The sequence below is a fragment of the Rhinolophus sinicus genome, chromosome 18, assembly GCF_057876585.1.
Source record: "Rhinolophus sinicus isolate RSI-liver-muscle chromosome 18, RSI-T2T, whole genome shotgun sequence".
NCBI lineage: Eukaryota > Metazoa > Chordata > Mammalia > Chiroptera > Rhinolophidae > Rhinolophus > Rhinolophus sinicus.
In genome coordinates, this window is record NC_142518.1 from 95,062,849 (window position 1) to 95,089,010 (window position 26,162).

The 26,162-nt window shown below is 40.0% G+C and overlaps 1 protein-coding gene across 1 annotated transcript in view; it reads right to left on the bottom strand.

The window, feature by feature from the left end:
- Nucleotides 1-5,307: 5,307 nt before the first annotated feature.
- The window catches only part of GPC4 (glypican 4), a 130,788-nt gene continuing 109,933 nt past the window's right edge, over nucleotides 5,308-26,162 (bottom strand). Inside the window, exons 4-9 of the mRNA XM_074323433.1 lie at nucleotides 14,989-15,154; nucleotides 10,111-10,241; nucleotides 9,871-10,017; nucleotides 8,878-9,014; nucleotides 8,034-8,209; nucleotides 5,308-7,925 (exon numbers count right to left, since the gene is read on the bottom strand). Coding sequence (XP_074179534.1) covers nucleotides 7,723-7,925; nucleotides 8,034-8,209; nucleotides 8,878-9,014; nucleotides 9,871-10,017; nucleotides 10,111-10,241; nucleotides 14,989-15,154 — 960 coding nt within the window. The 3' untranslated portion in view covers nucleotides 5,308-7,722. The remainder of the gene's footprint in view (nucleotides 7,926-8,033; nucleotides 8,210-8,877; nucleotides 9,015-9,870; nucleotides 10,018-10,110; nucleotides 10,242-14,988; nucleotides 15,155-26,162) is intronic.

Genomic DNA, 26,162 nt, shown 5'->3' on the forward strand with positions numbered 1-26,162 from the left:
CCCACTTGAATTGTAAATTGCCTTGCCTGGCTTTTGAGGGCTTCATACTCTGAACCCACCCTTCCCTAGTCTTTTACTAGCAAACCCATCGCCTCTGCTTTTTAGACATATTTCCTTTCTACTGTTTCACTACTCACTACCACCCCTAGACCGCATTTCGTCCCACCTCCCTAACCTTACTCCTGCAATTCCAAACCAGCCAGTACTTTACTGAATGTATGGGGCAACCTGTAGCACTCAAAGAGTACAAAGAACCAATGATGGGTCCTGCGCGCAAGCTCACAAGAGAATTCTCTCCTCCCCTCCTGGCAAATGCAGCTAGAGCCCTGCCTCCTCCGGGATGTCACCCTGACCACTGCCGTGTGCACTGCTCTCCCTTGATCTGCAGACCAGCTAAGAGTTTATGTATTCACTGGCTTGTTTCCTGGGTGAGCCTTGTCTCCCCAATGGAATTATGGGTTTCCTGAGGATGAGGACCCCACATTAATTTACATCCTCTCTTTTGTCCTCCCATGCAGAGACCAAGGTCAGACGTGTCATAAATCATATTACTGCCTCAAATTCCATGTGGTTTTGGAAGCCCACACATCCAGAGCCAGAGTGACTGCCATTAGAGACCTCTGCTAACCAAGAACCTCTCTAGGTACTTCATGTTTGGAGTGTTTCAGTATAAGGACCTTCAAATTCTTTGGTTTGCCTTACAGTTCTCCAAAAGGGACCTTAGTAGACAAATTGTGCAATGTGGAGCATACAACCCAGCAGCCACGTCAGATGCTGCTTCACTCCTCCATACCACTCTGATCCACCTCTGAAGTTCAGGGCTTTTGATCACCATCAGCTGGTCACCATCAGCCAATAGCACCTTTGGTTTAACAAATTAATAAGTCACTACTCTGAGTAAGGTAGAACTCCTTTGTTCAAAATGGATCATTTACTTTTTTTTTTTAATTAAACTTTATTGGGGTGAATGACTCTGGGTGGTGAACACACAATGGGATTTATAGATGATGTAATACAGAATTGTACACCTGAAATCTATGTAACTTTACTGACATTTACTTATTCTAAGGGGCCAGTTTGCATTTAGTTCTAGGAATTCACCCTTCCCACAGCACCCAATTCATAGCTTTGAATTACCTTGCCTCTCAGCTTCTTTGCAGACTAGTGAGGAGCCATCACGTGCCTTTCACTTGGAGGCAGAGCCTCAGTCCCTGCAGGTCTTAGGTGTTTCTCTCTACATCCTGTGTCGGTAATGGCCAAACAACAGAGTCTGAGGACCCCTAGATCAAGAACTTGCCATTCCCCCCACCCATATACTGCTTGATGGGCAAGCTGGGACATATGTTCAGGAAACCAACAAAAGCGCCCCCGGTTCCTTCCCTGGGTAGAAAATGTCAAAATCTCTTGTCCCTAATGCAGTTTTTTTTTTTAATCTGATTTTGACTTTTCTAATGGGCACTAAGACCAGTCCAGCGAGCGAAATACCTGTCTACAGCAGTGCCTGTTATCTGGGTTCTGTGTGTCCAATCTCTGCCTCAGGTGTAATTTTTAAGGTGGAATCTTGTCCAGAGCTCCTTAAGAAGCTGAGATTATATCCACTGGGACCCATTTATCCCAGATGTATTCACCTCACAAAGCCCCACCTGATTAAGCAGGTATGAATTTTCCCTATGTAAACCGAGGTATTTTTCTCAACGGATTGTGTTTGCCTAAGTGCTCAGTAAGTTGACCCTCCCCAACAAGGCAGCTGTCAGGGCATCCCTAGGGCCCTTTCACACAGGGTCGTATGAGGCTGTCCTGGAGAGGAAGGAAAGGATCACTGGACTTAATGTCGGTTCTTCCAGAACTAGCAAGTAGGGGCTACATGGTCCCCATGCACAATCATTTGAGCTCTTTTGGCATTGAAATGCACCGAGCAAGAAGCCACTGTGTGAGCTTAGAAAACCTTTTCGTCATCAAGATTTTCCATGTGGTCCTTGACTCCTCCTGTATCCAGGTCAGCCAAGTCAACCAGTATCTGCCATAACCCTTAATTTAGCCACTCTGCAGGGCTAAGACAGCTGATATGCGGCAAGCCTGACAAGCTCGTCCCTTCCTGTTTATTTAGATTCTCTGGAATAAGGGGAAAGGATAGTTGAAGGGAAAATAGCACCTGAAATAAATAGGCTCTGGCGGCAGACCAATAGCCTCTGTTCTAAATCTGCTTCTTGCATTTCTTGCCTGTCTCCCCTTGTACAAGTTACCTAACTTGTTCAAGTCCTTTCATGCATCTGTAAAATGGAGCAATTTCTACTCTGCAGGATCTTCTGAGATAATTGACCTAGCCTGGTCTTAGTGCCAGGCACACAGTTCTATCCCATCTCACGGCTCAGTCAAACGATTACAGGTGAACAAACAGCAAATAACTACTTTTCTTTTTACAGTAAACATGTCCAAATAATGGTTTGTTGCTGCTGCCAGAGTTTGTTCCAAACTATTCATAACTGAAAGTGTAAAGTAACCATTTTTCATTATAGTTTAAAAGTGAGAGCAAGGGCATTGAAGACCTTTAAAGGAAAATTCAGTGAAAGAGGTTTGAGATCCTAATGGGTGTTCAGAAAACCACCCACTGACTGAGTATTTATTTGTGACCAACCTGGTACCCACTGCCCTGAACAGTGAGTCACCAAGAACAGTGGGTATTGCCCATTTTAGGTTATGGATGCTAATAATGAAAAGCAAATCCCAGGCAGTGGTAAATCTAAGAAATTCTATCTGGAACGCATTTTATATGTGCACGTGTGTATTTTTTTCTTGGCAGGAGACTTACCTTCCTAATTACGTTTCCCTTAGGCTATCATTAAAATTAGTCTGCATTCCCCAAGCACACACCTCTGACAGCAGGGGGAAGGCAGCCCATAAGGGACAGGGTAAAGTCTACCTTGCATTAAGTGTTTGAAAATATACAGATACGAGTACATCTGTGTATAGATATGATTGTACACATACACACACACACACACAGACTTCCAAAACTGTCATGTAAGAAACACAGTAACACAGAGTGGCAAGGAAGCTTTTGCAAAACTTCCCCAAAGCTCACAGAACAAGACCATACAACCCTTTAGAAAGCACCTTGGGCCATCACTCACGTGCCTTATTAACCACACTATCAGCTTTTACCTGGTAGGATTAATGCATGAAAACCTTTCCCCCAAAAAAAATCCTGTGCTTTTTTTCAGAATTCCTAACATTTCTTTAAGAAAAGTCAAAAGCAGATTAAACTGTGCATTTAATTCCACACATGGACACTCATGCTGAGAAATGGATTTCTATTTCTGCAGATTTTACTGATTAATGCTGAACTTTTAGAAGTCTCTTTAGACACTGATGAACAGAAATTCAACCCTAGGTGAAAACTGAACTTGGACAATTATTTACATATTCTAATGACTACTTTACCACTGGACAGATAATTTTTGCAGTAACCAAGAAGATCTAGTGACACGTTTTCCTAATACTACTGTCATCTTTATCCTGTGTGGCAGTTGATGCTGCTTCAAGGAATTTAGGATTGAGTGCACATTAGAAGTACTTCACTCTAATAGGATGAGTAAATTCCAGAGCACATTTCCTTTGAATCATCCCCCAGCATTAACAGTGGTATCAACGTGCTGTGCTCTAAGAGGACCTTCCCAGTTGCTTTGGCCAATGTCTTCTTCACTGGTAAAAATATGGAAACCAACTACCAAAAATTAACCTTAACATGAACAGAGAGCATCCTGATTGTTCCCTTCAGGGTTATAGCACTCTAATGCCCAACTGCTCCTGGTTCAAATCAATGTTCGTTTTTTGAAAAAATACGTAATCTGGGCCAGAATGCAGTAAAAATCCAAAATGTGGTACCACTGAGAAGCAATGCCTTTAGAATAGGAATTTGTATCTTTAGGGACCACTCCTCTCTATACTTTTTAAGTTAACCTAAAACAATAAGACATTATAGGGCATACTATGCTACATTTCATGCAAAAAAGAGGGAAAATAAAAATGTCTAACTGCATTTGCTTGTACATACTGGGAGTACCAAAAAAACGTGTCCTCATTTTAAATGATGTTATCTATGCTCAAGCAATAGTTCACTGTAATCAGAAGTGTCTGGACACTGATGGTAACCACTTTGAGCACCTCTTGTCATTGCAGAAGTCAAACGTGACTTGTATTCATCTTCTGCTATCAGTATATATTGAGTATTACAATTAACACAGTTTTTTCCTTTCTTAAAATGTGTATACATTTTTTGGCACCCTCTGTGTATAAAGAAACTTTGGAAGAAGATATATGTATATCTCTTCTAATAATAAGTTTACCTAGGGCATGGGGGTATCTGGGCAGATGGGCATGACTGGGAGGAAAACTTTCACTCTGTACCAATATATGTTTTGGTTTTTAAATCCTGGCAATGTATTACCTATTTAAAATCCAAATCAGACAAGTAAATCTATAGCATTGGCCTTACTGATGGACTTGAATTCCTACGTTACCATATGTCATCTTTCAGATAGTTTTCACATATATAAAAATGATTTTTAGAACAAAATAATTAGGAGCTTAAAAGTAGAAACTGAATTTGTAAAGTGTATCACGAATGCAGAGTTATGTTTTTTCCACTAAGTTCTAAGCTGGATGAATTATCTCGGTGCTTTTTTTCTTATTTCTAAAAAGACCGAAAGTTCTATTTGGTAACTTGGCATTTGCCTGAGTGAGAACACATACGCACAAGCCTCCTGTAGTAGATATTATTATTAACATACTACTTTTTAGCTGTGCAAATAGACATATTCTGCCAACAACAGAAGAGAAAGTAGAATTTTGTGCAGCACCATCTATACCTACTTTTATTTTGGTTCTGTAGTCACAAATGATAAATTTTACTTCATGTAAACTGTTAGATTTCTAATACCCAGTAACTAAAGTTTAAAAATGCAAGTCAATTTTTTGCACTTTTTCTTTTATCAAGATAATAGGTGCTAATTACCGATTGTTTTTGAAATAAAATATAAATCTAAGAGTCACAAAACATTTTTCCTTAAGGTAGAGAGTGGGTGAAGTGTTTGAATGAATAATTTAAAAATGACTTTGTAACACACAAACCTTTCACATGCTATTAACTGAGACTTTGAAAAAGTCAGTTCTCCTAACAGAGCTTTTATTCTACCTCATACCGTGAACTCTTAAGGTTTTAAAATATTCAACTTGCCTTTATTCTTTTTTTAGGGGGTGGAGGGAGTCTGCCAGCTGGTTAGAAGCCAAGAGTTATCCAGTCAGACCTGAATGGAAAAATCTAGGATTTGTTTATTTCATAGTTCAAGTTCAAAAGCAAGAGACAATTTAAATAATAAAAGAGTAACAGAAAAAAAAATGCAAGGAAAGAAAACAAATCAGTAAGAGTCCAGAAGAACCTTCAAGAATATTTAATTCGGAAAATGTTATTGGTTTAGAGAACTTGACTGAAAGAAAACAGCTGGGCAGAGTTCAAGGTTTTAAATTAAAAACAATCTAACAAGGTCTATGGGGATAACTCTTTGAGCCACATTTTGCAGACCAGATTCATTTCTACCAAGTAAAAGTAATAGCAGTCTAAGCGAAAAAGGAAATTCCTCACAACTGAGGTAGTTACTAAATATCAGCACATTTTCCAAGTTCTCACAAGGCAGCTTAGCTATTTACAATCCACTTTTCCTCAAACATAAATGGAGTGCCTTTTCAATTTTATGTCTTATATGATTTGTGTGTGTTTTTTTAAAAAAAAACCACTTATACACACCAGCCAGAATATGCCTATTTTATTAACATCATGCTTTAATAAATAACTGGCTACTTCTAATAAAATTAAGCCTCTGTTTACAACAGCCTCCAATATGCCATTTTGACCATTCTGCAGAATTTGGTGTAAAAAGTTGAATGAATTGTAGACCCTGAGCTATCAAGTAATTATGCTTCAATATAAAAATAGAGAATTACTCTTACAACTGAAGATTGAACAATAACACAAACAACCTCTGTGTGGGTTTTAATGTCTGTAGAACTGGATGGGATCTTAATGGCTGTCTAAAGCAGGAAGAGACTTGCAGAATTTTATTTTTTCTGAAGACTTTTGGGATCTCCTTTAAAAGTGATTTGTTACATTCTCATAGTTTTATACGCTGTCATTTGGTAAGGACACAAGGAAAGGGCTTCTAAGGGGCTAAGGCAGTTGTTAGTCTTTGGCCTGGGACAACAGATATGGCCTTTGCCAGGTCACCCACATGGCTAAGGGTCACCACTAAGATGTCATCTTCTCGGCTGTACCTACTCCCACTATTCCCACCAAAACAAAACAAAACAAAACAAAAAACAAAACAAAATAAAGACCCACAGCACATGGAAAAAATCTGAACACCCAGATTTACCCCAAGTGGGTTTCTTGGCTGATGGGATAGCACACTGCTGAGAACCACTGCAAGCCCTTTGCCTTTATGATCAGAGGAGGCTGAGCAAGAAATAGACTCAAATAAGACACCTTAGAATCTTTTATAAAACCGGGATCCCAAAATGAATGCAAATACAAATATTTACACAGACAAAAACTTTGCTCAGAGTGTCAATGATATTCCCTGAGCCCAGGCTGTACCCACCCTGATTCTAGCTAGCCCCAGACAGCTCCCTCTGTATGGCTGGGTTTGAAATCTGGAACATTGTAACAAGAGGGACCAAATGAGATAGTCGATCGCTTATTTCTGCCATCAGGATATCAATTCAAAGAGGGTCAAGTATGGACACAAAGACCAGCACACAGTGGCTAAACAAACAAACAAAACAAACAAATAAAAAATCCCACCCCTAAACTCAGTGTGAACATGTGATAACTGGGACATCCTGAAAGGCCTTCTATCTTTCTAGGGAAAATGTACCAACAATCTTCTAAATGAGTTACACTTTAAGCGGGTTCAAGGAATGGACCTATAGGTGATCTTAGTTTATGGAATTCAACTCAACCAAAGTGAGTGAGTCTGCAGTCTCTTCCAGTCACCAGCTATAAATGAAATGTAACATTCTTGTACTGAAGCTTGAATACACCCTGACAAGTGGCTTAGAAGCCCACTTGTGCCTTCACATTCTGTCCTCACTGAATAACAAAAAAACAAAATCGCCTCCTCTTCTCTCCAGGTAAGGCAACTAAAATGACAGGGATAAATGGAAATTTTACTGATTGTTGGGCTTTTTCTTTTAATAAGATAACGTGATAAATAAAACCTGCTTCTGTACAGCTATTTAATATTTCAGAAATACGTACATGTTACATGCCAAGAAAGGACCCTGGTTTTCTTGTAAGAAACAAGGTGAGATCATCATTGAAGAAAAAGAACCCACAAACACAAACAAAAACGAAACAAAACAACAACAAAAAAAAACAAGAGTGAGAAAATCACAAATGCACAACTAACTACAGTTCTGTACCTACACTGCTAGCCACGTTTAAACATGATCTGGGGAAGCAGAACTGACTTTACATACGAGTCCCCTTTTCCAGCAAAACTGAATGAAAAAACAAGGTCAGCATTTTTTAAACCAGTGGCCACACAGTAAAAACTGTACATTGTTGTCCATTCATTTAAAAAGCAAAGTCACTAGGATGGTGGTGTAAAAGTGATAACCGGTGCCTTTTTACTTTTTGATGAACACTTTTTCCTCTCTGATTGAGAATTATCTCCACTCTCTCTGCATAACCAGGAACAAGATGCAGAAGATAGTGAGGAGGTAGGGCTGTGCCCTAACACGGGCACCAGCACGGCTAGCTTTATCGTTGGCATTCTTCCCAGAGTGGTCAGTTGCATTGTATTCAAGCTCCGAAGGGCAATGCTGGTACTCGCATCCACTTCCACTTCCTTCTCCACTGTTTTCATCACCTATTAAAAAACAACAAAAACAAAACAAAAACAAAGAGACTTCATTCCACTTGTTCTCTTCACAAGACATACAAGAACAGTTTGTACTTTAGAACCACAAGTGCTTACTGATATCAAAGAAGTCCACATCATTCCCATTGTAAGCATTCTTCATTTTACTGGTCATGACCCGAAGAGCCATGATTTGACGAAGGATCAGTATGTCGGGTTTGCTGGTGTCAACCTGGACCTCGGGATTACTGACCTGGTTGGCCAGGCCATTTCCTGTCACTGCAAACAGGTACCTGAAATGAGAATGACCCCACGGAGACAGATGATCAGTAAAACAAAAAGTTACAGAAGATCAAAGATTTTGACCTAGATGTTAGTATTTCCATTGATTACAATTAACTGGAAGTCCTTCCATTTCTTGTGAACTCGAATTTCTCCTTTTCCTGGGTATTTACCTTGTTTCTCCAATTTGACCATGACTTTTTTGAAAGCTACCTATTTTGCAGAGGTTGGCAGGTCAAGCGTAAAGTGCTGATAAAGTGGGTACTTATTTAAGTTACTGAGTGTACAGGGGAGGGATACAGGGCAACATTAAATAAGAGAACGAGACCTTTTAAGAGCTGGTACTTTATGGGGCGAGGCAATTGGGCAAAGAAACACAGGTATTAAGTATTTTTTAAATGATACTACTGAAAACAGCTTTGTCCCTGGTTGGAGCACAAATGCCAGAATATGACTACTACCACAAACGTCTGCCCCAGTACAAGTATTAAGAGCTGGGTGCTTTCCCAATACTTATACTGCAAAGCCCATTACTATGTCTAGAAATTTCCACGTTGTTGCTACCCACTGTGAATTGCTTCATGATGCCTCCCTCGATTGACAACTGAGAAAACCCTCTTTGAAGGTTGCCAGCCATCTAGGAAGGGAGAGATTGCAAATCCATGCAACGGAGGCTAACCTGCTTTTGCCTTTTCCATTCCAGCAGTCATCTTCATTGCCATTTCCTGCAGCCATCCTCTCATCATTGCAAACATTGCTAGGAAGAGAGGACCAGAACTTCTTGGCCTGTTTCAGCTTCTCCTTGACATCAGTAACCTAATTAAGAAAAGAAGAGAGAGACCCCTGTAAAACAACACAAAACCACCTTACAGATATGCCTTTTGATCATTTCTAAAGTATATTCAAAGTGATAAGCAAGTCACTTTCGACTTGAGTCACTACAAAAAAATGAAAATCAAATTTATTCTTGTAAGTATAAAATCCACTCAAATGAATTAATAGTTGAAATGTTCTGAATGAATTGCTGGGTCCATTGTCCACTCTACCTCCCCATTATAACTACCATCCGAGGCCCACCAGGTTCCATGCCCTGCAGATACAATGAGACACAGTCTCTTCTTGCAAGCCTTTTATATTCAGGATCAAGCGTATTATATATCGTCCACTCTGAAACTTGCCTATCACTGCACTCCCTCCCCTCCTCTCTGTTCCCCCCTACTACTATGTTTGCAACATGTTACTGTGTATAAAGCAGTTTGCTTCCATTTTCTTGTCCTTCTCCCATCCCACCATTTACTAAACATCACCTTAGTTAGTATGCTGGAATGTCTGCATTTTCCGCTCTGTTGGGGCTTATTGAGAACAAGGGTCTGTCTTATTCCTGAGCCACCCTATAACCAGCAGTGATGGGCTCACAGTAGATGTTTAGTAAATACATGGTAAAACAACAGGGAGTTTTTGAGATAAGACTTATCGCGTCACATTTCCTAAACTACGTATGAACTTTCTGAGCTAGAAAATGAGAGGCAGATTTACTGACGCTCACATGCAATTTGCTTGAAAAGTTTCACCCAAAAGACCCACGCTTGTAAGTCTTCCCTAAAATTGCATTTTCAGCAAATGTTTTCAGTTCTTTGTCATTAAACACGGCCATTTCTGCCCAAGTGCTCACCAGTCGGTCCAAACTAGTGCCAGCTGCTGTGGTCGGGCGTTCCTCAGGGTGATATGGTCTGAAGCGAGCACTGAAAGCACTTTCAGAGATGGAACGGGAAATTCGTCCAGCTGGGAGAGGTTTGGGGGGTCCACATCCCTGGAAAACCTGCATTGGAGCAAGTGTGATCATATTAGGGAAGTCACATCATGAGCTGGAGGGGGCCCCTGGAGCTCGTTTCCAGTATCCTGCCTTCATTACCTTCTGAGACACTTGCACACTATTCTCCTGCATGTTCATTATAGCATCAGAAATCTTCACATCGATAGGATCCATGACTGACTCGATGTTGAAAGGGCCCTCCAGCCTCTCCGCCACCATCAGCATAGCATCTGACATGAAGTTTGGGGAAGAATAACACAGCATAGAAAGTAAATCATTAGTTCAGCCTTGGGTAATCGGCCTGATTATTTTACTGTCTTTGTTTCCTGTGGGGGTGGGGGAGAGGCACTCATCATAATGAATTCATGTTTTCATACCTATTTCTATTACACCCAACTCCATTAAGTATTGCTAGCTCTCTAAAGTGTAAAGTGGCCAGATGAATGATTCATTCCACAGCAAGGAAACCCAATCAGGAATCTTCTATTATACTGATTATTCATTCCTTCGTGTGTCAAAGGCTGTCACTGTAAGGCTCTAAGCTAGCTCCCAGCTGACAAACTAAGGCTGGAGGCTGAATAACATGCCAGTTCTCCCAGAATTCCCAGGATCTTTTCATTTCAGGTTCCATTTACAAGAGTCAAATACACATCTGTTAAAATCCTGGCATACCAATTCTTTATTATTATTTTTTAATGAAACCCTTGCACATGGTTGAGTGTGCAGTTAGAAAATGCAAATAAAAGTATTTCTAGGAATTCTAATGACGTCAAATAATGAAATTTTGAACAATGCAATTTCTGGAGTAAGAAAAACTTCATGTTTCAAATATAAGGGCCTCAATTTATTTTAAAGCAAAAGATGTATCTCTTTGTATTTGAGTGAAAAGACAACACAGGACACACAAACCATGTACTCACAGTGTGCCTTCACTAATTATTCTGCAAGTCACTTTTATATGCTGGAAGAGTCTCGAATTTTTTTAGTACACATTGAATCTCTTAAACAAAATACGCTATACTTGTTTTCTTGCCATGTATGTTTGTTGGGATTATGAGATTTTGTATTTTGGTCTGATACTCACTGGATAAAATTAGAAATGTAATCATGTTCTCTCCCCTTTACACTCTAGTGCTTAAAGCACGGCAGGAAAAGGAGAGTTAGGCTCACATTATCCACAGGATTCGGGCAGTCTAAGGACAGCTGCTAGAAAGAAGGACTACAGTTTCCAGAAGATTGTGTGTCCTTCTCAGAGAACACTGCAGGCCACAGCTGAACTTCTACCTAAGCTTTCTAGTGAAAAGAAGTTTCAGCATCAGCATATCAATGAAACCAAATTTGGTCATCAACCTTTCACCTTCAACCTAGAACAAATGCAACACAGCATTTTAAAGCACAGGGTCATTTCTCTAAACTGCAATTCCGATGTCACAAACCACAAATAGATTTCCGTGAAATGCAATTTTTTTTAAAGTAATAACAAATGAAGTTTCAGATTGCATTGTGGTAAGCGCCAATAAAATGACGCTTCCAACCTCTAAGTAAAGGCTGCCAGCATGAATATACCATTGTACTAGAGGAGAGAAAAAATGCTTTTGATGTGCTAGCAAAAGGAGACTTTTGTAAACAAGTGGAGCACAACTTAAATGTGTTCATCACTGTCAAAGCAGCAGGGCTGCCACGTACAGAAAGCACATTCCTTCATAGCTGAGAAGTTGGCCCTTGCTCCAAATAAAAATATTATGAATAGACAGATAATAAACATCCAAAATGCAGATTTTAAGCAAGAGAAAACAGCACATTTTGTAACTACTTATTCCCCTAGTGGCAAGGAAAGGCCAGATCACTAATGTGTTTGTGAAAGACTGAAAGGAAACATAAACCCCAATTCTTCTGGCTGTTTGGCGTCTTTGTAAACTCTGAGCCGGCTGGCCATACACAAGGGCCTGGGAATGGAGAGCGAAGCCGGGCCTTTGTTGGGGCCGGTGCCATGGCGTTGCGTGTTGCGTGGCTGAAGAATGCGAACGAGGGTGCACTCTGCCTATGGCCTGCAGCCCAGAAGCCAAAGCTGCCCCTAACCTCTGGGGGAAGAAGTCATGATTGGCTATCAACTGGGCTCTTCCTTGAAGCAGCCAGCCCTCATTAGATGCGCCAAGCGAAATCCAAAGATCGTTGGTTTGGAGTTTAGGTTTTCTTCTGGTTGATCTAGGCCACGGGGCTCTTGTTTATGGGTTATTTGACTGACTGCCTCCTGCCGGGAACTGGCTGGTGTCCCCACCAGCAATCTAAATACCCCAATACTAAATTCCCACTGGCAGCAACCTGTGATATTAGTATGATTGGCTAGGAGTCAAACATTAACACTACTACAGCATGTGATAGAGAACAAGGGTCTCCTAGCTAAGCATCATTTATGGCTCTCCAGAAACTGCCTTTTCTGGTGGTGGGAGTATTGGGGCAGTATTTGGTTTAGTTTTCAAACTGAGGGTTTCATATCACCACCCTCTTCCAGAACCAACTCCAGGGTGTTTCAAATATTTGGATCTACCTTGATAAAGGCCAACAATACCTTAATAGATGCAATTAAAGAGAGGAAAAGGGAGGGCATGGCAGCCAGAAGGCAGGTTTGGAAAACTCATTCTTGGTCTCTTAGAAGGTCTGGTCCAACTGCAGGATTTCAGTGCCGAGGATACCAGCATTGAGTTGTTCCCCCCTCCCAAACAACAAAGCACCCCCTTCTCACTAGGGAGAGTGATTCCTTTTGCATGGTGCCACCAATAATCAGAAACCCACATCTACAGCCTCATGACCTGACTGGAAGAACAAAAGTTAGTTTCCCGATTTAACTCAAAGATATGATTTAAAGAAGGGTGTGTGTGTGTGTGGGGGGGAGCCCTTGATCATTCATTAACTGCAATCACTTAAAGGAGAAAGAAAAATTCCTTGCAAAGAAAAAAAAAATAACTTATAGCAGAGGCATGTAAATTGGGACTGAATTCTGCAACCACAGAGCAAATTAATTAAACCCTTGTGAAAATTCATGAAAAAGCACTGGAGATTAACAATGTCTATTATTCTTGGCCTTTTCTATCAGCTTATTAAAAATAAAGAATAAAATATCCATTAAAAATGAAGTTTAGATACAATTATACACCTCATCCCTCCAAAAAGTGTAATTTAAAATAACTGACAAAAATTGATTTAGAAATCCTATCAATTTCTGCTTGGGTTTAATTTTGTTTCTTGAAAGATAACAAATATAATTTTTAAAACACCCCAGAACAGTAACTTAAGTCCTCCTTGTTGTAGAGCTCCTGGTTGGAAACATTTATTAAGCAAGCCAGAGTATGGTTTTGCTTTTTGATATGGCCCTGCAAACTCTTGGAAAAATATGTAGAAGAATTTGCATTTTGATACAGGATATGAGTTACCGTTTTGTCCAGAACATTAGAATAATAGAATAGTGCAAGGGACATGCCACTGCATCTTATTCCTGATGTGTCTGTAGAACAGTTAGCAAAACTAGATCAGTCACCATACATTTTTTTTTGTACTGTGTGGCAAATTCTACTCCTCTGTCCAGGGAATTAGTACGTTAGAGGCTATAGGGAAAAGTGAAAAGGGCTAACCAACTTAAAAAAATAATTTAGCAAAAGTGAACTGCAGACTTGACATGTGGGTGTTGGGGTGACAGTGGGATTAAAAAAAGAGAAAGAAAAACATCAACTTTAGATCTGCAAATGCCATGGGCTTTTATTTCCATGGGAAATATTTTAAAGCAACAATCTCTCCCATAGCTTCATTCTGGGCATGATGTGTCATTTGTGCGTATGTGTCTTTGCTGGTCTTACCCCTTCTCTTTCATGGGATTCTGCTTTTCTGTGTGTAGAAGATTTTTTCAGGTCTTCTAGCTTTGAGCTATTTAGGCTACAATTGTGTTGAAGTGCTTAATATTCACATCTTTTATTTTTCCTGTGTCAGTGTTCTCAAGAATCTGTTGGAGCCAATTTATTGATGCACTTTCAAAAAGAGTTAATATGGTAATTAGCTCTCATGCAGACTAAAAAGCATTCCCCACCGCCAATCACCCCCCTGCAAAAAAAAAAAAAAAAAAAAAAGCCAGCAAATTGCATACATGTTCCCATGATGTGAACAAATAAGTGAAAAATAGGTGCTCATAAAGACACACAAATTCCGCAATTATGCAAATGTTACTGGGGGGTGGGAAAAAAATCTGAGTTTGTTTTTGTGAGCTATTAGTACGTGTGCCTGGCTCCACTAGCACTCAGCATTAGGAGCTTCAAGATTGATGTTTCAGGACTAACATATGCATTAAGTAGGCATCAAGGGAGTTGATGACTGGACATTTAAATGATCCTGAATTTGTCCTTTCCCAAAATCATCATTAACCCTCTGAGAAACTGGCCATTTCACTTACACTGTTGAGTTCCAGTAATGATTTTGTAGGTTTTAAGTATATGCGAGAATACTCACCAGAGTGGTCTGTTATTGTCAAATCCTCTGTAGAAACAGAATCCCTAAATTTCCACAATCAGATTTCATCTGAGCCAAATATCCAATGAGTATCTGGCCAGTTTGCAGATTTGGGTGCAGCGTCACAGATACAACATATAACATTTTAAAAGCCACTTCAGCAGTGTAGTGATAACTATAGACTAGCATTTACATGGATACATAACCTATGATGCATAACTAAAACTGGCCATTGGGGGAAAATGTCAGAAAGTCACTTTCTTGTTATTAAAACTTGGTATTCACTGTGTCTAATGTTTTCAGAAATGTCACCATTAGTGCAAGGGAACATTTACTTGTAGCATGGTATGAACTCTGAGTATAGTTCAAACTCTGGCAAACATTAAATAATGAACAAAATTTCATAGCTAACAATTACAATATTCCTTATAGCCAGAAGCTGAGCTATTTTCAGCAACACACATACATTAATCGCTTGCTCACCTATGAAATTGTTCCACTCAAAATCAAGATCTCCTTGGTTGGCCAAACAGCCTCTCATGATGTTCGAGCAGTAGTTGTAACATGGCTTCACAGTCACTAGACCCTGGCAGTGGGAGCAGTAGATCATCTTCAGCAAGGCGTGGGTACACTGGGCTGTAGGATTTACCTAATTTGGGAAAAGAAAGAGACAATGGTAGGGCAAAGATAGACACAGAAATTGCAAGTCTATCAAGCTGACCTTGAAGGCTTGGCCATGAATTTAACTTAAGAATGATCTGTGATGGATCACGTTTAGCAGGACCGGCCTGTTTCCTGAAGAGGTGAAGGAGAGCATGATTAGATAAAAGAAAGGTGTGTGTTGGGAAGGAGGTGGGGGGCATAGGGATGAATATTGCATTACCTGAAGTAACCGAACTCCATGTACCTCCCACTCATCCACCCTGTCTCTTTCTCACATACTCACTCTCACTCATGTTAAATGGCTCTATTATTTCAAAGTCCTTTTACAAATTTCTTTCCAGATCAGCCATGAGACACAGTAGTAGAGGCTACCTTTACCTGCCCACCATGCATGGCCTGTTATGGCCACTACCATCACTGTGTTTGCCTTGTCAGACTGGAACACAAGCAGGTTTCTTTTCAAACATACACACTACAAGACTGCATGTGGTTTATACACCACATATCAGTGAAATCACATGGTTCTCTGCCTTTTCTGTCTGACTTATTTCGCTTAGCATTATACTCTCAAGATCCATCCATGTTGTCACAAATGTTCCTATATCATCTTTTCTTACTGCCGAATAGTATTCCATTGTGTATATATACCATAACTTCTTTATCCATTCATCTATCGAAGGGCACTTTGGTTGTTCCCATGTCTTGGCCACCGTAAATAAAGCTGCAATGAACACTGTAGCACACTTGTCTTTATAGATAAATGTTTTCAGATTTTTTGGGTAGATACCCAGGAGAGGGATTGCTGGGTCATATGGTAATTCTATTCGTAATTTTTTGAGGAACTTCCACACTGCCTTCCATAACAGCTGCACCAGTCTGCATTACCACCAACCGTGTATGAGGGTTCCTTTCACACAATATGATTTATAGATGATTGTGGGGACAGAGCCAGGAGTGCACTTTCCAGGCTCTCGGCCTCATGTGGAAAGGTGCTGGCTCAGGTAGTAAATGGCCATCAACTGTGACTGGATGGCCATCAGCTGTGGCTAGTTGGCCGTCAGCTATAACCAGTGAGCCATTGGCCACGAATATAACTGCCACGGCTATGCTAACAGAAAAAATGAGGGCTAGCAAGAAGATGGTGGTAAGCGGCAGAGTGTGGATTGCGGATTGCAGAGACGCGGCCTGCAGTTAGCAAGTGAGGTTGGTTGGCAGAGAGAAGTGGACGGCAGGTTGCAGATAGTGTGGCTCCTACTTCCTGTGTCTCCAACCCAGCCGCCAGCAAGAACATAGTGGTATGACTCCCCTATCTATGGCTCCATGGGTGTTCCTTTTTGGTCTCACCATGTCCTGCGTTCTTATGTGGGGAGTGGGACTAGAGGCCCTGCAGGCTGCCTCACACGACAAATGGCGCAGCGAGCAGGGTCTCCCGCACAGCGGTGATGTAATACAGAATTGTACACCTGAAATCTATGTAACTTTACTAACAATTATCACCCCAATAAACTTTAATTTAAAAAAATAAAAAGGGCCGGCCCAGTGGCTCAGGCGGTTGGAGCTCCGTGCTCCTAACTCCGAAGGCTGCCAGTTCCATTCCAACATGGACCAGTACGCTCTCAATCACAAGGTTGTCGGACTCGACTCCCGCAAGGGATGGTGGGCTGCGTCCCCTGAAACTAAGATTGAACATGGCACCTTGAGCTGAGCTGCCGCTGAGCTCCCGGATGACTCAGTTGGTTGGAGTGCGTCCTCTCAACCAGAAGGTTGCCAGTTCGATTCCTCGAGTCCCGCAAGGGATGGTGGGCAGCGCCCCCTGCAACTAAAATTGAACACGGCACCTTGAGCTGAGCTGCCGCAGAGCTCCCGGATGGCTCAGTTGGTTGGAGCGTGTCCTCTCATCCACAAGGTTGCCGGTTCGACTCCCACAAGGGATGGTGGGCTGCGCCCCCTGCAACTAACAACGGCAACTGGACCTGGAGCTGAGCTGCGCCCTCCACAACTAAGACTGAAAGAACAACAACTTGACTTCGAAAAAGTCTTGGAAATACACACTGTTCCCCAATAAAGTCCTGTTACCCTTCCCCAATTAAAAAAAAAATCTGAAAATAAAACCCTCGTTTCCACACCATCCAATGCTGACTCAAAAAAATGAGAGAGAAAGACTGCATGTGAAACTTAACCCCCCAATCAGGGTTTAGATGGGTACCTAGTATGTACTCCATTCCATGTCTATAGCTGTGTAAAAGGCAACATTAATGTATTCTACAGGAAAGCATATGAATACATGTAAACTTGGGGTTACTAGAAGGCCTTCCAAGGCGTGGGACTAGTACAGCATGGAGTCCTCAGGGAACACTTGATGGAAGAGATGGGACTTCATCTAAATTCTGAAGAAGGAGTTGGATTTAAGTTGTCAAATTGAGGGAGAACATCCAGTTAGGAAGAATAAAAAGAACAAAAGCTATAAGAGAATGTACCAAGCAAATTGTGGCATCTTAGAATGGGGTTGGAGAATTGTGGGAAGGTTGGATGCATACCGTGTTTCCCTGAATATAAGACCTAGCCGGACCATCTGCTCCAGCGCATCTTCTGGAGCAAAAATTAATATAAGACCTGGACCGGGTCTTACATTAATTTTTGCTCCAAAAGACACATTAGAGCTGATGGTCCGGCTAGGTCTTATTTTAGGGAAAACACGGTAGGAAGGAGCATGTGCATGGCCAGAATTTAAAGGGGCTTCAACACCAGGCAGAAACTGAAGACACCACACAGCAGGACACTTGGGGGCTACTACAAGTTCATGAGGAAAGGAAGCCGCAAGGGTGAAAGAAGTACTAAAACCAGATTTGGGTTGGCCATCCTCTGCAGAGAAATGAGCCTTAGATTCATCTTCCTACTTCCATAAGGTGAAACTGTCTTGGGCATAGAAGAGCTGATCCCATCCTGTCACTCTTTTCCATCAATGCTTAGAAAGGATCATGGCTAGGTATCACATGTTGGCAGCTAACCCAAAGTTGCAGTCTTCTCATTTTCTCTGCCCCACCCTCCTCTTCTGGAGTCAGTATCAGAGGATTAGTGCATTCCTCTCTATCAGTACCAACCAGTTCCGCAAACATGGTTTTGAAAGCAGATACCACCACAGGGAACAGATGCGAGGATACAGGGTAGTCCAGCAGTGCACTTCACCTACTCTGGATGTGACTTTGGATACACTTATCAACAGTACCCTGAGGAACAGGGGATTAGTACTCTCAGGAGAAAAACTTAACCCTGTTAGGCTACTATGTGCCGCATAACATATACACCCTCTTATCACAAACAGAACTATAGCCTAAAAGAGGGGAGATAAAATATCCAACAAGTTGGTAATTACATATACTAAAGTCAACATTCCCCACAAAGTATTACGACTTTTTCATAGTTTTAACCAGTCCCATGTTTTCCTAAGCACTAAATTAGTCCTTTTGACTATGTATTAATGTACACTAAAATCTTGACTAACCAATACCCTGGAGGAATGGCCATTCTAGGTAGCTAGGTTTTCTGGATAGCTAAACGTTCATTCTTTAAAACAAGTTAGGATTCTGATACTTTTCCACCCCCTCATTTTACAGATGAGCAAAAAGGCCTGGAGAGAGGAGGTGCCTGGAGAATCACAGGATCACAGAAGTCTTCGAGTTGCAAGGGGTCTTAGAGATCACTGATTACAGCTCTCACATTTAAGAGAGAAGAAGGCCAAAGCCAAAGAGATGAATCAATTTGCTGACAGTCACCCTGATACATTTGATTCTAGTACTGCACCTTATCAAACATTTGTGATGAAAAGATTTCCCAGATATATCATGTGTCCCTGCCTTCTTAAACAGAATATATTAAACTCTAATAGTAGCCAGCAGTTGTTTTCTTTGTTATTTTGTTAGGTTCCACATTGGTGAGACAGCTAAATGGCTGGATTTTAGAGAGGTAAAGGGTAATTATGTAAATACCTATGAAAAATCATAGAATAGCACGTGGCATTTGTTGAATATTATACTTAAGAGGAAACAACGCCCTAGTAAGAAGAAACATAGAAAGCTAAAGAGTGTGAACAAATAGTTATTGAGTATGCCAAGGATTATTCTGAAATATATGTGATTAGGTAACAAGGCAAGTAGGAAATTTCTATGTTAGAAGATGAAATCTGTTCTACAAAAAACACAAAGAAATTCCAAAATGTTATAGGTCTTTAGAAAATAAGCAAAAGTTTAAAACTTAATAGTTATATTCGAGAAACATTTTTTTCAAGTAAGTCCTTTCCCATTCTTTTTTTGTTTAACTCTAGGAAACGGTCCACTGTATTCTTAGTTCAGTTGTAAGTTTAAATCACTTATGCAGTAGACCTTATAGTACCCTCTCCTAACATAGGCTTTAAAAACAGAGACCAAGCTAAATGACGCAGTAGGATTTTATTAAAAGAAGATTATGAAGCTGGGTTTGGTGGAGTTTTTCCATTTCATTCTTTGGCTAAGTACTGGCTCATGCTCTGCACATGGCTTGTTGGGTAACTACTAAAAATGATCACAAGGAACTCAGCTCTAACAGGCTATGGAAACACTAAATAATACCAGAACCGAGGAGAGAGATGGGGAAGATATAAGGAAACTGGGACAAGAAAGGACATATGAAATACCAAAGTTGGAGAAAATCTGTCTTTCGTCTCACAAGCACTCATCAGACCACCATGCAATGTTTTACATGAAGGGAATTCAGAACCTGAGAAATAAACCCCTTGTGTGGGATGAGGCCCTAGTACAGAGAGAAGAGTTTTCAAAGGGTCTTCTGCAATGCTCATCTCCCCAGAGAAAGTGCCAATAATGTGCCACTCCTCAGGCCTTGGTTCCCCACTCTCGCTGACCCGCCCAAGCTCAGGATGGTGAACCCAGTGTCCCAAGGACCAGCTCTACCTTCTCACTGTGGACTACCCTAGTGGATAAACCAAATGGCTGCCTCTCTTTTGAAGGGGCTTCTTGGTAAGAAGCAATGTAGGTTGGTAAAAGAGCCGAAGGGGTACCATTGCCACAGGGAAGAAAAAGCCAAACAGTATATGGCACTTCAATTTAAATTCTCTAGTGGAGCTTCTGGTAAAAGTCCAGGATCTCCTTGTCCAGTGACGGCTCCTGCTGTCATGTCATGATATACCAGGCCCTGGTGAGTGTCCCTTCACAAGCTCTCAGTGGTCTCTCCACCATACCAGGGGCAAACTTTTCACCCATAAGCAAATATAATAGTGGACTAAGTCATACCTTGTTCTGGGAATTTATCAATTTTTAATAGAAATCCAAGTTCATCCACATTCCACTTCCTTGTAATACTCAAAATCAATTACTTCTCATGAGTCCCCAAATAACTTATTTATGGAAGTAGTTTCACTCCAAAAGACCAAGACCAAGTGGTAGATCATGCCACATGGGGATTGACAAAAGGGGTAACCACATTCCAAGGCCTTCCTTTAACCCTCAGTTATATATTGATTCTCTATGGCATGTAATGCCACTGAAAATGATCAATCTGATTGTTCCTCTGGGTTATAGCTCTTGACTAACATTTGATATATTTTCCTTTTGTTTAGAAGGGTCTGTTAAGCCCAGATGTCAGTGACTTCATGAATCCTTGGGGCTGGGGTATGAGTCAGGTGAGATTACGACTGCTTTTATAAAAGTCATGTTTTTCAGACTTCTCGCGGAGATTAGTTTCTCAAAATCATTACTGACAGAGAACAGGGAAAGGAAAACTTTACACTCCTCCCTTCCCCCTTTGAACCAGTAACACAAAGAACGAATTAATAGTCTTAGAGAGAAAATGCTTATTTAATTTCTATGGTTTCATGATTATGAAAGTCTTGATGTCAAGATTAAAAGAAAAATGTTCTGTTCTTTGTCAGAATAACTTGTGTACTGATAACTTTTATTGGGTTTTCTTGATTTATATGATATACAAGTGCTTATACTTACTATGTGCCAGGTTCTAAGGGCTTTACATGTATTAACTCATTTAGGTTTCAAAATAATCATACAAAATGAGTATTATAATTTCATTTCATAGATGGAGAAGCAGAAGTCCAAAGAGACTAAGGGACTCACACAAGATCTTCCAATAAATGGCCAAGATTTGAACCCTGGCAGTTTGGTTCTATAGCAGGTACACTGGACTCCCTTGATGGTTATCTGAATGGCTTCTTTTCAGTAATAGATTGTACGAAACTTGAGGGCAGGCAGCATGGAGTTGGTCCTTCTCCAAAGCTCCCAAACCTCGTACAGGGTATCTATACACAGTGAACACTCAGCTATGGGGCTGGGATGTTTTCCTAAGATGCTTGCAGTTTTCAAATTTGTTGACCAAATGAATCAGTTTTTATGTTGGCGGGTAAGTTAGGATGCAATTGTTCTATGTGGAACAATATTGACTAGATATCTGGATGGGATTACATATTGTTTAATAAACAATAATGACTTACTCAGCCAATGCTATATCCTTAGAATGGTTCAATATGATACCGGGATGAGAAAAATGCATGCCTATATATCACTCATGAGCCCAATGGCGTGCATGTGTGCACACACACATACACACACACACACATACACACAAAATTCAAACGTTCAAGTAAACACTGCTGGACATGGAGAGAGGCGATTTCACTTGAGCAAAACAAAACAGAAAACAACACATTTGAAAGAGTTTCAGCTAAATGTAGTAGAGATTATCAATTTCTACTAGAAAGTGGGGCATTATTTATAGAAGAAAAAGGTTTTGAGGCTCTGTATATAAGAATGAGGTGGTTTGATTTGTTTACTTTTGGGGGAGGCTATGATAGAAAGGGATCAACTGGACTCTACTTCTATATTAGCAAATCAAAATCAATCTGAGTTATTGACCCATGATGACAATACATTAATAATCAATTTTCAAGCCTTATAAAATCTTTCAAGACTTACCCAGGTCTTTCTAAATATTAAGGTAAGTCTAGGAGGTGCCTTAGAATTTAGATTTTAGGAGCCAGTTTATGTTTCTTGGTAAAAGTAGAAGAATCCTCATTTCCTTTTTAACTTGTTAAGACTCTTTAAAATACTCATTCCTGCCTTTCTCAGGATATACATTTAACATGACATCTGCACACCATTTCTGCTATTAAAAAAAACAAAAAAAAACAAACCCTTTGCGGAAAAGTCCCTTTGTCTGCAAAGACTCTTCTAATATAGACTGAGACTTTCTACGAAATAACCTGCATTTTCCAAACACCACATTAAAAACTACTGCAAGCAGCCTGAAAAAAAAGAAAACACTGGAGCAGTGCTCCTCACGCAGCCTGTGTTTCATTTCAGTAATTCAGAACGAGCCTCAAGCCACATTAACAGAGATGGCAGTCAACATGCTGCACTGAAGTTAAAAACACATTTCCTTTAGTTTATTCTAGTTCCTAACATACATTCGCAGCAACGTGTTTTTTTTCTTGCACAGCCAATAGTACCAAACAAACAGAAAAGGTTTAGATTTTATCTGTTGCTTGGTCACATAAGCTCCCAATAAAAATAACAGGGAATAGTTCCCAGAATTATGGTAAAAGAGGTAGGGAACCCAAATACGTGCTGAGATGGGATGAGTTTATTCAACAACTCCCTAACTAGTTTTGAAGTCAATGCACACACAAAGAAAGGAGGATGAGATACTCTTCACTATTTCCCCAATAATAGAACATTAAAGACATTAACAAAATATATGGAATAAGCTAGGATTCATTCCAGAATATTTGTAGATACATTGTAGATACAACTGAAACTGCATAAATGCTTGAAAGTATCTCTTGTTTTGTTTTAAATTATTGGACTCAATTATAACCTAGAAGTCAAAGCATCATTGTATTAACCACCACCCACTTGTAGAAGACTCTTATGTTTGTTTTGAGAATATACAATCTCAATTTATTCAGTCCTTGATATTTCCCACACTCCTACCATCACCATAGCTAGAATCCCACTTCCCTCTTGCAATTCCAGTTCTTAGGTTTTGACTGAAAACAAGTATTAAGGTTAAATAAATGTCTACACTGTTTCTTAAAAGATTTTTATATTGAACATTTATAAACTTTGTATTTATAATGGTTCCAGAAAGCGGCAAAATAATTTGTGTAGTACTCTTGTAGGTGTTGGGGCATTGTGAGTAAACAGAAATGAAGGGGGAGCAATGGAAATTTTTTCCAAGGCAGGACAGTAATCCAGACATCACAATGGTAAGGCACTGATTTCTAATTATAGTCCCTATAGTTTGAGGTGGGGGTGTAGACATAGTCCCATTATGTTAGTGTTAATTGAAACCATGAGAATACAACTCTCTTTGGCATAGGAGCTATTAATTTTCATGGTGCATGTAACCACTTGTGCATTTTTGAAAGACCACAACAGACTTCACCCTTCCAGGCAAAACTGCTGCTACAAGCAGGTAAATAAGAAATGTACCATGAACCATGACAAGTAAAGATGGAATAAGTAATACAAAGATTTGTAGCACCAGGGTATTCTTGAATCATCTGTTACTAATTAAAGGGACTTTTCTGTAGTTTGAATTGTAAAGCTCAATGGAGTAAGCCGAAATCACTCGATGTTTTGGGCCCAGAAAAACTTTAAAAAGGTAAGTATACTTCAACTAAGAAGTGACTTTCTCTTTAAGCAAATTAAGCTTGCTGGTACTAACGGCCTTTAAAAAACTTAGTGATAATCAAGTCATTGCTCAACGTATAACCACAACCCTTTTGTTGCAAAAGTAAACTGGAAAAACAGGGGATCCACTCATGAAGTGGAAACATCTCTGAGTTAAGTATCCAATAACTAGTCCCAAGACTACGATGCTTTTCATATTTGAAATTAAAGACCTCTTTGTAGATGAAGCAGGTGAGGTGGCTCTCTTTAATTAGGAAATACATTCTCCACTCTCAAAGGTCTTTTTCAGGCCCAAGGTAATTAATTCTGGACACCAAAAGAAGGAACGTTTATTTCTTAGGTTTCTCTAGTTTCACCTGCAAACTACATACACTTGGGACAGCAGCTGACAGGAGTGGAAACACATATGAAAAAACATTGCTTGGGTACCCAAACTGGGAGAAAAGCTTACTTATTGTATTAATCAAATGTAGATTTTTCAATGTGTTCAATTTGAAATGTTTTTGAAAGCCAGATCATTTATCATCTTCCCCATACCACTGTACCTTAAGTTAAAATCTGTTTCACTGGCAGTCATACCCCCAAAATTAATGTAAGGAGTATTTCTCAAATGTGCAAGTATTCCTTGCATACTTCTTCTAAACAGAAACATCACATAAATGATAGATTTTTGTGTTTTAGCACCTTTAAAAACGGATGTGATAATTCCATATCTTATTATGTAATTTTCATAACTTAACTTAGTTGAAGAGTTTGATTTCAAGTCAGTCCTTAAGTCTAGAAGAAACTCAGTAGTGAAGCAAAACATTTTTAAGTTTCCAGTTACAATACTTAAAGCAGTCATAAAACTGTTTTCAACTAAACAATTGGCACGTAATGTTTTCTCAAGGTAAATTAAGCTCTGCAGCTTGTATCCATTGTATTCTCGTATAACTATGCAAATATCTCTTACGCAGATATGAAAACACAATGAATATAGAGATCAATTCTAAAAAAATTTTTAGGGCTACATTTAGAAAATAACTTTCTCAAACAACTTGGCAATATTAAGGTACACAGGAAAATCTCTTTCTTGCTTTAAAAAAAATCATACCTAAAGGAACATCAGAAATTGTGACAATTTCATTTTGGGTCCCATACTCTTGATTGCATAGGGAAGGATGTTTGAATTGTAAACACAAAAGTTAATCTTACTGATTTCCCACAGTTAATTTTGAAAACCATGTGAAGAAGAACACAACACAGGGAAGTCACAACTGCTTCCTTCTGCCTAATCTTTGGAAGTGGGGTGATGTGGCTAATGGCCTCTACCCCGTGATCTTTTAACCTGTAGTGAATTGTCTCTAAACCACTTCCTTGCTTTACCCCCCACCCTCTACCCCAAATTGTAGTTTCTGGACTCTCAGTTACCTAAGGGGGGTTTCCAAACTTGCAAAGTAAGGTTAGCAACAAGACAAGGTTGAGCCAGCTGCCTGGTCCTTCCTAAGAATCAACTCAAATGAAGGTAGATGGTTAATGTAAATAAAGCACTTTTCAAACATCTGCAAGGGGCTTTCTCCTTGCCTTTCCCCTAGGCACTTGTGTGCGTACACATACACGCACACACAGACAAGCAAACCACACAACAGCGCCTTTCTGCCTACTCAGCTTAGGACGAATGCGAGGAATTGTTGAAGGAGGGCAAATGTGTTCGATGAAGTACACTGTAAATTACCTTCATCTAGATTAACTGTGACTTGTTTAGGGACCCTGACATCAGCATGCCCAAGATTAATAATGCTTTTGCTGAGGTTGGCAGAAGTTCAGGAACCAGATTATTCCTTCAATTATAACCATCATCTCCCCACTTGATCCCACCCACCCTCCCTCATATGCCCAACAATGCTTTGCAATTAACGATGAAAATATCAAGAGGAAAAAGAGAGAACAAAAACATGCTGGAAAAAGTTGTTTTCTGACAGTTTCTGGCCTAGAGATGAGAGAACAAACAAAACTATAATAATGAATGCAACTAATCAACAAATCCTTATTATCACCCAATTCTAATATGAAATATCCCATAAGCACCTATTTTTTTATAACACACAATTCTTTAAAATCTCTACCCTTCACTCTGATAAATCTAAGTTTCCCCTCTAACTAGGGTGACCATGCATTATAGTCTGCCCAGGAGAGTACTGGTTGCTTATTAAAACTTAGTGGCACGTGTTGTCTGGCTATTGTTAATAAGCATCTCCTGATTTAGACAATAAGGGTTCCAGTTTGGATAATACATTATATGGTCACCTTAACTCTAAAAGA